At 40.7% G+C, this 15,177-nt stretch overlaps 1 protein-coding gene across 4 annotated transcripts in view; it reads right to left on the bottom strand.

Annotated features, from left to right (window-relative positions):
• ITGB6 (integrin subunit beta 6) overlaps positions 1-15,177 on the bottom strand; it is a 75,856-nt gene that overhangs the window by 21,594 nt on the left and 39,085 nt on the right. For 3 of the 4 annotated variants that reach the window (XM_047084408.1, XM_047084409.1, XM_047084410.1), the window contains 3 exons: positions 8,437-8,571; positions 7,798-8,215; positions 1,593-1,815 (listed from right to left, as the gene is read on the bottom strand). In XM_047084408.1, coding sequence (XP_046940364.1) covers positions 1,593-1,815; positions 7,798-8,215; positions 8,437-8,571 — 776 coding nt within the window. The remainder of the gene's footprint in view (positions 1-1,592; positions 1,816-7,797; positions 8,216-8,436; positions 8,572-15,177) is intronic. The other variant, XM_047084411.1, reaches the window with a different exon arrangement.

Genomic DNA, 15,177 nt, shown 5'->3' with positions numbered 1-15,177 from the left:
TCCCTGACTCCTGCCAGTTAGTTCTCTTACAGTGCAAACCTCTGAATGCCTTTGTAGGAAGGGCTAAGAAGCAGCAGTTTACGTGGGGGTGGGGAGAGAAGTCTGGTCTGGAAATTGCCTTTGCAATGCAAGTATATTGCATTTATCTAGGTTATATATTTACTTAGAGTGGCTTTGCAGGGGTCTGCTGGACATTGTGGAAACCCTTAAAACCTCTACCGTTTGTATGTCTCATTGATGTCTGCCGAAGCTAGGGTGGTAGGCCTGCCATATAGTGCCACAGTCCCCTCTATATCCCTTATTGTAACTGTCAGCTCAGATATCATTGTAATTACTTTAAAAAATGTCTGTCTTTCCCACTAGATTCTTAGCACCTGGTATGGCAGGAACTGTAACTGTTTCAGTCATCATTATGTGCCCTTGGTGAACAGTAGGTACTTAATATCTGTTTGATAAACGAATGTATGAATGAATAAATGGAAGAATGGACACATCTCAAAGCTAATATAAACACTCAAAGCTAACAGAAACACCAAGGAGATTACCTGATCCCTCAAACTCAAACTACCTGGTTTGTTAATTTCACATTATATAAACCAGATTTAAATTAAATCATGTTTACAGAGAAGGTGAAGCAGATAAATAACGGGAGAAACATCCTGAAAGGACGTTTTACATTTAATTCCGTTCAACTAAGTCTAACTATGTCCCACACATCTCTTGGCATATGTCCAGGCACAGTGACAGAGAAGTTTTGACACCTGAACGGTGAGGAGTCACTCAGTGAATATTGATTTGCTTACTTAGTTTACACTGGAAATGCAAATGTTACCATGTTGGGTACGGAGTTAATGAAACTATGAACTGCTTAAGCAGTGTTCACTGTATAATAAATTATATTCTGCAGTGTCATCACACAGCCCATTTGGAGACTTGCTTTGTTTGACCTATAAATGTTGCCCCCGCTACCCATGAAGAAGTTAGCTAGCAACCAAAGGAATAGATTTTTTTTTTTACTGCAAAACAAAAACATGTTGTTGTTGTTGTTGTTGTTCATCTGGTATAAAAGAAAATACAAAACACAATAGCTGTGTAGAATGACAACCAGAGGGAGGTGCCAAAAGGCGCGAGAGGTAAAGAAGAGGGAAGAAATGGAAAGCCAAGATCCTCTTTCTGCCTTTTTGCCTCCACGAGTCTATAGATAGGAATGAATCAGGAAGGTCAAGCTTTAAACTTCTAGATAAGAAAGAAGCTTGTCTGTTTCCCCTGAAAAGGTACTGAATGTGGATGTCCTCAGTCTACCTCCAGGGTATTCCTTCTGTGTGGCTGGTATTGTAAGTGAAAGGCCACCTGATGTTATCAGTGTGGGACATCAGCTCAGCTTCCCCAGGCTTGTTTCTAGCAGGAATGTGAGTGACACTGTGGTCCTGGATAAGCAGGACAAAGAAAGAGTCAAGTCGGACACTGACGTTCCAGGTTGACAATCACAGGGGCCCTGTGGGTCTGTGTATTTGAGCGGATGCTCGGAGAACAAACCCACCAAAAGCAATATGAGGTCCAAGTAAAGAGACCAAGGGAAGTTGAGACATTACCGTTTGGAGTTACAGGGATCACCACAGGTAGGACAACGTTCACAGGTGGGTCCAGAGGCCCCCGGGTTCGTGCAAACACACTTGCCACAGATGCAGTCCCCTCGCCCGCTGCAGAGCACCCCGTCCTCCGAGACGCAGGAGTCGGTGCTGGTGGTGCAGTTACAGTATTCGCCCGCCCAGCCCGTCCTGCACACGCACTCGCCGCAGTCACAGTCGCCGTTATCTGTAAAACAAACACCCGGTGATGCTTAGGGCCCACGCCACTTCTGATTCTGAGACCATCTTTTCTCTTTGCCTTTATTTATTTATTTGTTTTTCATTTTTTAATGTCTATTTTTGAGAGACAGAGAGACAGAGCGTGAGCAGGGGAGGGGCAGAGAGAGAGGGAGACACAGAATCCGAAGCAGGCTCCAGGCTCTGAGCTGTCAGCACAGAGCCCGATCCAGGGCCCGAACCCATGAACCGTGAGATCATGACTTGAACGTAAGTCGGTCACTTAACAGGCTAAGCCACTCAGGCGCCCCTTCTCTTTGCCTTTAAACACCATTAGAAAGACTGAAGAAGAAGAATGAGAAAAAAGTTGAGTGGGGGTGGGAGGGGAAGCAGTGAGCATAGATATATTTTATGGAACAAATTTTGCTAAGTATGTATATTTATTGATCTGGTCTCTTAACTGAAGACTGATTTGATTACCTGATGTTATATCAAACAGAACTTAGAGCCAGATGAAATGAGATAATCCAGAAGCCTATAACAGCAACTTGTGGGGGGAGGGGGAGGGTGTGATTATGTGTGTGTGTGTGTGTGTGTGTGTGTGTGTGTGTGTGTATTTAAATTGTTTTTACAATTTTTTCCTTTTAATTATGGTACCATAAGATAGAGATGCAGCACAGACCTGGGTAATACCCACCTCTACATCATTCAAGCTGAGTGATCATAAAAGCCTCATCTATCAAATAGAGGGAATAAAATCTTACAGCGGTGTGGTCAGATGAGATAATGTGTAAATCTTCTACTTCACATTCACCAATTAGATGTCCTGCAGGCATACAGTGAGTGCTCAACAAATTCATTTGTTTAAGAAACTTTAATTGAGCATATATCATGTGCCAAAGATTGCATTAGGCATGAAGATACAAAATTAAATAAGGTCACTAAGCTTATAGGCTAGTGTTGGAGACAGGCAAATAAATACCACCAGTAATAAATACAATGCAGTGTGATAAGTGTTATGTACACAGAAGGAGAGTTTCCAAATTGGACCAGAGATTTGGAGACCTCTCCAGAAGAGGTGATGCTTGAGCTGAATTTGGAAGATACAGATAAAAGGTAGAAGATGTTTATATGCATTTTAAGCAGACAAAAAAGCATAGGTAAAAGACAGAAGTGTGTAATCATGGGACCGGCTTTTTTTTTTTTTTTTAAGTTTTATTTATTTATTTGACAGAGACAGAGACAGAGACAGTGCAAGTGGGGCAGGGCAGAGAGAAAGGGAGAAAGAGAATCCTAAGCAGGCTCTGAGCTGCTAGCCCAGAGCCCGATTCAGGGCTTGAACTCATGAAACTGTGAGATCATTACCTGGGCTGAAACCAAGAGTGGGACGCTTAACCAACTGAGCCACCCAGGTGACCCTTGTGTGACCTGCATGATACCCAGAGTAGTTTCATATAGACAGAGTCAGTGGTGCACAGGAGCTGTGGCAGGAGGGAAGGTTGGAGGAGGCGGGGGTTGGAAAGATCCATGGAAAGTCAGAAATCACATCACATCACAGAAATCACATGAAAAGCTTTATGGGCTAAAGTAAGACCTGTTATCCTGACAATTATGGAATTTTAAGTAGAGGAGAGACTGAACAAATAGATATGTGTCTGGTAATATCCTGGCATCAGTAGAGAGGGTCAGACGAGAGATAGGAAAACCACTCGGGAAGGTGTTGCAGCAGTAGAGGCGAGGAGACATGAGGCCCTAAGAGTGCCAGTGGGGATGGAGAGGAAAGGGGATATAGTTCAGGGGTTGGAATACTCAGGGCATAGTGCACTTGCTGCCAGGGTGGAGGGAGAGGAGAAGAGAGAGAGGGATGGAATCTTCCCCAGGTAACCAGACTGGGCTGCTCAGTGAACGGTGTACCTTTTTACTGACCTGGAATGGAGGCTGCCAGCTCATGCTCGCTGCCTTATCCGTGGTGCCTGGCACAGAGTAGTGCTTAATTGTTGAATGAATACATTGTTCTGAAGCAGAGGAAGAAGAGCATCTTTGGGTGGGGAAGATGATGAGTTCATTTTTGGCTCTGTTGAGTTTGAGGGGCCTGTGGGACATTCTAATAGACAGATATATGTATCTATGTATCTATATCTATAGAGAGAGTGTTGAGGTTTGGATCCATCAGAGACAGATGGCAATTAAAGCTGTTGTGGATCAGGTAGAGAAAGCAGACAGAGCGAAAAAAGCCCTAGAGAGCATCAGCATTTAAAATGTGATCAGAAAAAAGGATCTTACCAGGATGACTGAGAGGTAGGAGATCAATGAGAGCAAAGCTGCAGAAACCCAGGGCAGAGCAAAGCTGCTTGAAGGAGGAGACACATGGGAACTTGCAGCAGACATGTCTCATCTAAATTATCCTCTAAACTACAATTGCTTTTGGTTCCTTCCTCAGCAAAAGGGGAAACTTATTCTCAAAATAAGGATAGATTTCTATATTGAAGTTTATTCCAGAAAATTAATATGATTTATAAATATTGTCAAATGAAATGTGCATTTCCTTTGTGAATGCCCAAGTGTATCACTGCATGTAAGAATTACTTGGCAGAGGGGCGCCTGGGTGGCTTGGTTGGTTAAGCGTCTGACACTTGATTTTGGCTCAGGTCATGATCTCATGGTTCATGAGTTCAAGTCCCACGTTGGGCTTCTGGCTGACTGTGTGGAGCCTGCTTAGGATTCTCTCTCTCTCTCCCCCTTTCTCTCTCTCTCTCTCTCAAAATAAATAAATAAACTTTACAAAAAGAGAATTATTTAGCAGAAATTTAGAAAACTCTTCCAAGAGCTTCTGTCAGAATTTAGAAACCTTTCTGTGGACTTTCCAGAACCATCCACCATATTGTTGCTAGTTGATATTCACAAGCAACCAATTATCTAAACTACCTGCTCATATATCCACAACCACAAAAACAACAACAAGACCCACACAATTGCTTCATGCAGAGGCAAGATGATAAACAAAGATAAAAAAAAATGGTCAGGCTCTTTTCAGAGGGATAGATCTTTCTGGAATGCCATTGACTGATAATTGTAAGTGCATAATGGCAGGAAGTATTTTCTGTAATGCCTTTTGCCTGTTAGTTTCCCGTCTCTTAGAATCAAAATACAAAGGACTAATGGAATTTGGGCAAGGGAATAAATCAATGGAGTACTTATAGGTGGATGAAAGAAAGTACACGAAGAAGAACCTTGTGGTAATAGCCCTTCAGAGAAGTGGCACATTGCAGGGCGAATTAGTTGTAAAATCAGAGAGATCTGCACGAGAAGTGAATCGTTAGCACACTCTGGCCTCTGTTACAAACGACAGTAACCACAGAGCCAGTCACAGTTTTCATCCCTGCGTGAAATGCGATGCCAGGCACCTAGTAGGTGCTCCACAACTATTTGTTGAATTTGAATAATAGTACTTGCTTTTATTATACCTTTTTAAAGAGAAAGTTACTAATGATCTAGTAACATCCTTTGCGATGTTGCTACAAACAAAATAGCTTCTGAGAAACTAATGATTGAGAATTGTAAAGTATCCCCAAATATGAAGGAACCTGGCATTAGTGAAGTTTTCTTAGTCCAACTGCAGAAATAATTGCATTTTCTAGACAGAACTTCTCTAGCAATCACTGTATCTGATACAGAGAGAGGCCCTACTGCCAGACCTCTCAAACTATGAGGCACAGATCAAGTCCACTCTTTTTAAAGAGTTCAATTCCGTGTGCATACGTGGTACCAAATGCAGTAGAAGACCATTAAGAAACGGTAAGAACTGTGTTGCTAAGCACAGTTCAGCACTGCTCTGGAATTCTTTGATTTAAGATTTAAAGGGTGAAATATAGGTAGGGGTACTATTGCTATCATATCATATTAGGCTGCACATAGAATTTTGTTGAAAGGTAATTTCAAATGTTTTGAGAACATATTTTATTCAAAGAGTTTTATGAGAGATGCAATCTGGGAATCTGCGGAGCATATCCTGTTCAAGACATGGTGACAGCCGCAGGCTTCAGGCTGTCTCCTGCCTGCAATCTTGTGAGAAGAGAACTGATATGGGTTTGGAAACACACCCATTAAATAAGGAAATAGACCTCTGAATGAAAGGGGAGAGAAAAGTGTCTCAGTCTGGACAGACCCTAAATTTTTCGCTCTCTGGGGAGAAGAAAGAAGGCGGCCTCGGAGGAACTTGTTGGTAGCAAGAGCCACCGCAAAGAAATGAAATGGAGGTACGCTTCTAAAGGCATCACACGGTTTTTTCAAAGAGCCTGGAATTCTTTGAGGCTGCTCTTCTCAGGCCTTTTTTTCCCGAGAATCAGTCTCTTTTATATGTTCCCGACACTGTGGTTTGAAAACATAACTTGCTTAGTTTTCTTTAAAGATAATGGCTTTCTGTTTTGAAAAGCTGCCTGTTCACACACTGAAAAAGGGAGACATTGGGAGCTTCAATTCAGCAGTTAGTTAATATTCCAGTTGTAACACATATTTATATCATTTTAAAGAATATGAACACATTTGTAATTCTTATGCAGATAGATTATACTTAAATATATGGATATATATCAGAATGACTTTATAATAGTTATTCTTAAACTATTCTTAGACTAGGTCTTAAACTGTAGCAATTTTCCATGTGCAAAGGATTTTTAAAACATACACTTTTCTGCTATTTAAAAATTTTCTTTCTTTTTTTTTTAATTTTTTTAATGTTTATTTAATTTTGACAGAGAGAGAGACAGAGCATGAGCAGGGGAGGGGCAGAGAGAGAGGGAGACACAGAATCTGAAGCAGACTCCAGGCTCCGAGCTGTCAGCACAGAGCCCAACACGGGGCTCGAACTCACGGACCGTGAGATCATGACCTGAGCTGAAGTCGGATGCTTAACCGACCGAGCCACCCAGGTGCCCCCAAAATTTTCTTGATCTTAAAAATTTTCCAAGCAATTTCTCATTTTTACCCTTTCCATAGCGTTCTTCACACATATCCTTATTCATCTTTATTATACCTGGTGCCTAATCTAGTATCTGTCACATAAAAGGTGTTTAATAAATATGTGTGGAATGAATGAAGGCCCTGAAAGTTCATTTAGTATTTCTGTGTCCCTTGTCCTTGGCAATATGCTCCTTAAGCAGCCTTGCTTTTTATTTTTCCAAAGAGTTGGTTAAGAGGTGCCTAGGTGGCTCGGTCGTTAAGTGTCTGACTCTTGATTTTGGCTCAGGTCATGATCTCATGGTTCATTTGTGAGTTTGAGCCCCGGCATCAGGCTCTGAGCTGATGGCTCAGAGCCCGCTTGGGATTCCCTCTCTCTGCCCCTCCTCCCCATGTTCTCTTTCTCTCTCTCAAAAATAAATAAACGTTAAAAAAAATTTTTTTTAATGTTTATTTATTTTTGAGACAGAGAGAGACAGAGCATGAACAGGGGAGGGGCAGAGAGAGAGGGAGACACAGAATCTGCAACAGGCTCCAGGCTCTGAGCTGTCAGCACAGAGCCTGACGTGGGGCTCTAACTCACGGACCGTGAGATCATGACCTGAGCCGAAGTCGGACGGTGAACCGACCGAGCCACCCAGGCGCCCCCTTTTTTTTTTTTTAAGAAGAGATGGGTAAGATATCTGGAAACCTGATCCAGGAAAGTCTGGAAGATAATAGAGTTCAGATTACATGCAATTTTGTGAAGTCTGGATAATAACCAAAGAACCTTCTTTTGCCTACTTATTCTTAGGGAAACAACAATAGAGATGTAAATTGAATTGGCAGGCATCTCACCCCAAGAGAATGTAAGAGCCAGAAAAACTACAAGAGAAGATCAGTTACCTTACGTCTAGAGATTAACACATTCACTTGATCAGCAAATACTTATTGAGCACCTACTATGCCCAGGCAACTGTGGAAGGTTCAAAGGATGCAAGGCCCCTCCTCGATACTTGCACAGCCACAGTGTGAGTTGGACTTAGACGCCGCCTACCTCCGCAGAGCAGCCCTTTGTGTCTCACGCAGGAGAAGTCGTCACACTGGCAGTAGGGCCCATAAATGTTTCCGTAGGGAGACAAGTGGCAGATGCACTGCCCACAGTAGCAGTCGCCTCTTCCACTGCAGGAGGGGTGATCCGGGCCCTCCTTGCAGGAGTCTGTGCTCAGCGTGTCCTCCCCGCACTCACAGCGAGGACCCATGTGGCCAGGGTTGCAGGCACACACCCCACACTGGAAGGACCCGTTCCCGTTGTGGCATTTGGAGCTGTTCACTTCCACTTCTTTCTGACAATTGCAGTTGCATTCCGGACTGACAAGTATTTCTAGGGTGTCCCCCAGCCCCACGGGCTTTACGATAATGTGCCTGTTTCTTCTCTCGCAGTTTGGTATACTCACGGTCATGTTGAATGAAGCCTGGAAAAGAAAACTCTAATTATCTTCTTGTAGCCTCCCAAAATGCATGGGAGGAAACAGAGCTGCATGGGGATCGGCTCTTCCAAAAGCATTTCTTACGAAATTTTTGAAAATTCCTTTTGAAATTCTTGAAAGGAAAAAAATTCAGCTTCGGTGCAATAAGGTAACTTCTGACTTACCTGAATATTTTTTTTCAGACAACCTATTGACCCTCTACTTACTGTGTCTCCCACCTTCATGTGAGAGCATTTCTTTTGGTGTGGGAAGAGGGCACCGTTGTTACAGATTGCTGTGAAAGACAGGTTGAGTCCCTCCGTGTCTCCTAACACTTCCAGTTCCACCTCAGACCGGAGTTCCTTTGGTGAGGACGCAAAGAGTTAAAGTCACAACCACAAAATACAACCAGAAGAATCCATGAATCATGTTCATTAAGCTCCAATGAATAAAATTAAATTGAGTCTAGAAGAAATTCACTATACCATCAATCAAACAACAAAGCCAGCAAGATACACATGCACACACACACACACGCACACACACACACAGGCACGCACACACGCACACACACAAATACATGTCATATTTTATTGAATCTAAGATGGCATCAATTATAAAACACACCATTATTTTATGACAATGATATTATGACAAAATATCTCAAGATCGCTCTGTGCAACATCTAAATCAATCGTATCAGTCGATCATTTCTTTGAAAATTATTGTACACATTCTGAAGGATTTGGCAAATTCTCCAGCCCTCAGTTGCACTGCCTGGCATATAAAAGCCTTTTTAATTTTTTTGCTTGCATCTCAGTAACAAAATATAGTAGCTTCCTTTACTTGTAAGTATCATCATTTCTTAGGTCACAGAAAGCAGCTGGTTGTTGCTTTGCACGGAATACAGAATTATAGTCATTCCTTCAACAATGAATGTTTGCTTCACTGATATCAAATTGATACCCTGCTGCTCTGTTTTGGTACATTTCTGCATACACAATAACTTTTCATTTCAGTATCAAATCATAGTGCAAACTTTTTGAAGGTATTTTAAAATGGCAATTACATTCAACACCTGTACTACCTACCAATGGTGAACTTAATGAATTCAGGTGACAACTACATGTACAGTTACAGCCGATTTCATACATTTGCAGTTGACAGCATTTGTAAGACACCATTAATCATAAAACACATCCCAATTTTAGAGATGTTAAAATGTGGGAGAAACTGTTCCTTAAAATCAATATTGGAATTTATCAAGTACCTATTGTACATTATCAGTGTGGAGTCAGCTCTGGGGGATGAGTGTAAAATGGGATTTGTGCCCTCAAGATGATTACCATTTTGCTGAAAAAAACCAGATGGAACAAGTAAAGCAGTTAATGTCCAAGTCAACTGATGTATCACTAAGTTAAAAAAAATTGCATAACACAGATGTGGGTTTGGGACAGTTCAGAAAAGAGAGTGGTCACTGAAGGCTGGAAGTATAGAAGTCCTTAATGGCTATGTTGGATGTAGATGTGTGGAGAGGATGACAGTGGTATTTCAGGTGAGGGGACCAGAAAAGAGAAAGTTCAGGGCCAAGAGTGGTGTGGAACGCAGACAAGTGGGGCTCAGATGAAGCCCCAACTCCTACTGTTCTGGGAGACACCAGACAACAAATAGCCTTGAGGTTTGGAGAGATGAGTTAAGACCCATGGGAAACATTCCCTATAGCTTTGAAGCAGGGACCCGTTCTACTGAAAATACAGCTGCAGGGAAGTTCTCTGGAAGGTGTGTGCAGGACAGACTCATGGTCTATCAGACTTACAGACTTACAGACGTGGTAGGAAGACAGGAGTCAAGAAAGCTGGGACGTTGTTGCGTTCACCCCGGCCTGAGGCATGAGGATCAGGAACCGGGAGTGGTTGGTTTATAAGATGACGTAGATGGAAGAAAGAAAGACTAGATAGGAAGCATATGGGTTATGGCAGAAGGGAGATAAAGGCAAGGTTTTACAGGAGGAAGAATGTCAGGGAAGGAGAAGAAAGAGCTATTTGTTATGAGGAAAGCTAGTGTTATTATGTAGACTTTATTCTTCTTTCTTTTGCAAAATAAAAAGTCTCTACAGAACAAAACAGAACTTTTAAAAATAAAAAAAAATAAAAATAAGTTGTAAAACATTATGAATTAAGTAATACTTCAGTTCATCTAAGAAGACTTGAGTCCCTATACTCCTGGAATTTTAAAAACATATTCAGCCTCAAATTTTCCTTAAGTATAATTTTGCCAACTGCATAGTAATATGACCCGCCTTCCTCCAAATTCTAAGTCACTGACTATAAATTCTCAGTGATTCTTCTTCTTCTTCCCTTTTTTTTTATATTTGCCCCATACCAACACACCTTCAGTAGATGGACATAAGGCTGACTTTTCAGAATATGGTCTTCATCAGAGATTGAAGTGTCATTTCTCAGTCTTAAAGATTATGTCTTTTCTTTTTTTTAAAAGTTTTTTAAAATGTTTATTTATTTTTGAGAGAGGAAGAGAGACACAGAGCATGAGTGGGGGAGGGGCAGAGAGAGAGGGAGACACAGAATCCGAAGCAGGCTCCAGGCTCTGAGCTGTCAGCACACAGCCTGATGCGGGGCTTGAACTCACAGACCGTGAGATCATGATCTGAGTCAAAGTTGGACAACCAACCGACTGAGCCACCCAGGCACCCCTTAAAGATTATTTCTATCATGTCTTAAGATTTCAAATTCTGCCAATTTAGCATTAAAATGTACTCTTTTCATCTGTTTCTTTTCAAATAGTTATATTATAACTTTATTCACCCAGAAAATATTTATTTAGTGTCCAATATGTGCTAGATACTGTTCTAAGTGCTTGGGAGGCAAAAACCACTAAAATAGCTGACCTTTTGTGGTTTACATTCAGAAAGGAAACAGCATAATACATAAAACTATGCAGCATGCTAGAAGGTGATAAATGCTATGAAAAAAAGTTAGGGTGGGATAATGAAGATTAAGAGAGTGTCTGCAATTCTTTAAAAAAGTAGTTACAGTAGGAAGTAAGGTGACATTTCAAGGAAGTGCAGAGTTAAATAGCATGCAGGCATATGTCAAAAGAGTGTTCCAGGAACAGGGTATGGTCGGTGCAAAGGCCCTGAGCAGGAGCATGTCCTAGGACTTGCTTGCTCTGGAAATAGAACAGCAAGGAGGCCAGAGTTGCTATACTGGAGCAGAGACAGTTGGTGTAATAGGAGGTGAAGTCACAGAGGTAAAGGAGTGGAGGAGAACAGATCTGGGAGGGTCCTAGGAGGCAGTTGTAAAGAATTTGGCATTTACTCTATGTAAAATGAGAACATAATTAGGGTTATCTATAGAAGAGTGATATGACCTGACTTAATATTTTTAAAGGAAAATTCAGGTTGTGTTTTGTTTTGTTTTATTTTGTTTTCTTGAAAACAGAATGTAGGAAACCAAAGGTAGAAATGAGAAATAGCATTTAGGAGGCTTTTGCAGTCATTCATGTGAGTGAAGATGGTTGGTCCGACAAGGATGAGGACAGTGAAGGTAGTGTCTGGATCAAATTCTAAATAATTTTGAAGATAGAGCCAGCAAGGTTTTCTGATGGATTAAAAGTGCAGGGTAAGAGAAAGAGGGGAGTCAAGGATCATTTCAAGCTTTTTAGCCCTCGCAACATGAAGGATGGAATTACCATCAATTGAGAAGGAGAAAACTGTTGGTGAAGTAGGTTTAGGAGAGTCCAGGTTACCCTCCTGAATTGCCAACTAATGTATCAACTGACTCGTGGACATCTCCACTTGGATGTCTCCTAGAGAAGTACAGCGTGGTTGCTGGGTGGCATTGAGGAACCACTTCAAGTACCTGATCATGAATTTAAAGTGAGACCAGTTAGCATGATTGTATGTTTTTCCCTTTCCTGTTCAGTTGTGCAGGGTGAATGGACAGTTGGGTTTAACCAGGACCATGATTGGCTAAGCGACCTCAGTGGAGCCGTAAGGGGTAGGGGAGCTGAGGGTATGTCTACAGAGTGATGGTGATGGTGGAATTTAAGCTTGGGGCCCAGGCAAAAGAGGACATCAAGGAGATGAGGAACTACAAAGAGAGGGTAGAGTCACTTGAAGTAAAGAGAGAGAGAGAGAGAGAGAGAGAGAGAGAGAGAGAGAAGGTAAGGTTAATTAGTTGGAGATCCTGATGGGTTGGAAGAAATACAAAGGGAACTCGCCGGGGTGAGCTGAAAAGGTTGGAAGTGGTGAGCAGGGAATGGGTTACATGAAGCTGAGATTATAGAGAGTCTATTGGCAATGACAAGCTTTAAGGTATGACAAGAGAGGGGGACTAGATCATTTTAGAAGCAGAGTTCAAGAAACAGAGGGCAGGGTATGGGAAGGAATATATGTATACTTAGACTGAAATCTCAAGAGTTAAGGCAAGAGTAATGTTAGAGACAGTGGCACAGTGAGTCAGGAGCAAAAGAGGTGAGGGATATGACCTACAAGTCTGTTCTGTAGATTTGAAATTAGGAGCAGTGGGTGACATGATCTGACCAAAATAAGGGAGATCTTAGCATTGATATAATTGGAATATCACATTGCAGAATTCACCAGGAATATTTTAATGTGAATTTCCCAAAGAAAGGATATAAATATTTATTTGTATATTTTCATCCTATCATTCATTTACTGAGCATCTATTATGAACCAGGCAAAACAAACCAAACCAAGTCATTTTCCTTCTGGAGCCTAAATGCTAGGGGCGCCTGGGTGGCTCAGTCGGTTGAGCATCCAACTTCTGCTCAGGTCATGATCTCACAGCTCATGAGTTCGAGTCCCATGTCAGGCTCTGTGCTGACAGCTCAGAGCCTGGAGCCTGCTTTGGATTCTGTGTCTCCTTCTCTCTCTGCCCCTCCCCATTTACACTCTCTCTCTCTCTCAAAAATAAATAGACATTAAAAAAAAATTAAATGCTAGTAGAAGAACTTACCCTTGAGAGCACTGATATTTCAGTAGCTTCTATTAGGTGGTTAAAGAAGGCAGAAAATTAGTGAATGATGGTCAGATGAATACACATCTGGTGTTTAAGGGTTTTCATGTCAATATGGCACTGTAAAATACTGAGCTGCAGTTTGTAGTCACTAGTTATAAACACAAATTGTGTAGCTCTACCCCACTGGAAGTTAGTCAGAAGTGCTTTATCTTTTCTCTCAATCTATTCTCTTTCCTTTCTCTCTTTTTATAGACTAGAAAGAAATCCAGTCAATGGATTCTCATATTTTAATGTCTTTGTCGAATACATTTTAAAATAACAGAATAGAAAAATAATTTGAACTAGTGCCAAAATCTATTACATACTTGATTCAGTGAATCATGAAGTTACAGTAACAACTCTGGAGCAAGATTATATAGTGTAAGAATTATAAACACTTGTTTATATTTTTGAAACAGTAAAATGAGATTCACTTAAAATGTTTGATGCCTTGATTCAACTACCCTGTAAGTTATGTGAGCAATTTGGGACCACAAAGTGAGACAGAACCCTGTCAGCACGGAAGGGGCTGGTCAAACAAGAGGGAGAAATGTTTTTGACGTTTATAATTTTCTCATTTGCGTAATTCCTTTGAAGATGTTAGTGGCCAACACTTTTGAGAAAATGGAGTGTGTTCTAATGCATGGAGGAGTGCTATGTGATTTTATCAGATTCTACACATTAAAACTTTAATTACTGCATAAGAGAGAGGAAGGTTTTCATAGTATTTTGTTGACAAGCTTTCCTATCTGGAAGAATTTCAAGCCTGAGCTAATGTGGTAGTTAAATTTTGATGTGAGCCAAGAAAACTGAAGTTTCTGAGGATATAAATTAAAAAAGCAAAAAACAAAAAATATCTCATCCTGTAATTTTGATGGACACATCTGTTGAGCTGACAAAGGGTTCAATCCCACGACCCTGGGATCATGACCTGAGCCAAAATCAAGAGTCAGATGCTCAACTGATTGAGCCACCCAGGTGCCCCATCATTTCTGTCCTAATTTAAATCTTCATTTCAATCTGTGTGTGTGTGTGTGTGTGTGTGTGTGTGTGTGTGCACGTGTGTATGTATGTTTTTTCTATGTAAGTGGAGGCAAAAAAGGGGAATGATACTTAGGAACCAAAATAAAAAAGAGTTGGTAACTGGCCATCTACCAATGATTAATTGAATTATGAAATGGGGACAAAGCAAGAGAACATAGAAACTCCATAGCTATGTATTTTATTTTAAGGGAGGAATGCTTACCTGATGTACTATTTTCCAAAGTCCAGGCAAAAAAAAAAATGTATATTTTTGTATATATGCATACATATGTGTACATATGTGTACATATATACATATATATATATAGAGAGAGAGAGAGAGAGATCTGCCTATATCTTTCTACATATATATCCACAAAAATGAAAAATTCCTTGGTTCTCAAAAGTAGAGAATCCACAAAGTGGTGTTCCTGATACGCTTTTGTCTTTTTTCTTTTTCTTGAGTAATGAGGTGGTCTCATTAAGCCTGTGGAGTTAGTTCTTCACATAGTTCAGTTACTCATTTTAAACTAATTTTTTTTTCAGGTAGAGAAAAGGGGAGCTTAATTATAGGACTTGTGGAGTCTTTTCAATAGAATTAAAGTTTTGCAAGTGACAGTGCTGCTATTGGTTATTATTATAAAAATAACCTTAACTTTATGATCAGGTTATGATTTCTCTACCTTTTGCCTCACTTTTCAGGAAGGATATCTGCAAATAATGTGAGCAAAATTTATATTTTGGCTGCATGTTAAGGCAGAGAGATTTTCTTTGGATAAGTACTCTTTCTACTAACAAATCAGAATGCACTTAACTGCCTAAAACACATCTGAGTTTTTGAATACCAAAACTGAATGAAAAAAATTTAAAAAAAAAGGAAAGTAAAAAGAGCCAACTGTAAAATAT

This window comes from Lynx rufus, unplaced genomic scaffold, assembly GCF_022079265.1.
Source record: "Lynx rufus isolate CCGP_SWC_20201006 ecotype Redwood Valley unplaced genomic scaffold, mLynRuf1.p SCAF_2, whole genome shotgun sequence".
Lineage (NCBI taxonomy): Eukaryota > Metazoa > Chordata > Mammalia > Carnivora > Felidae > Lynx > Lynx rufus.
Note: the sequence above shows the minus strand (reverse complement) of the source record. Positions and strands in the feature narration are given on the sequence as shown.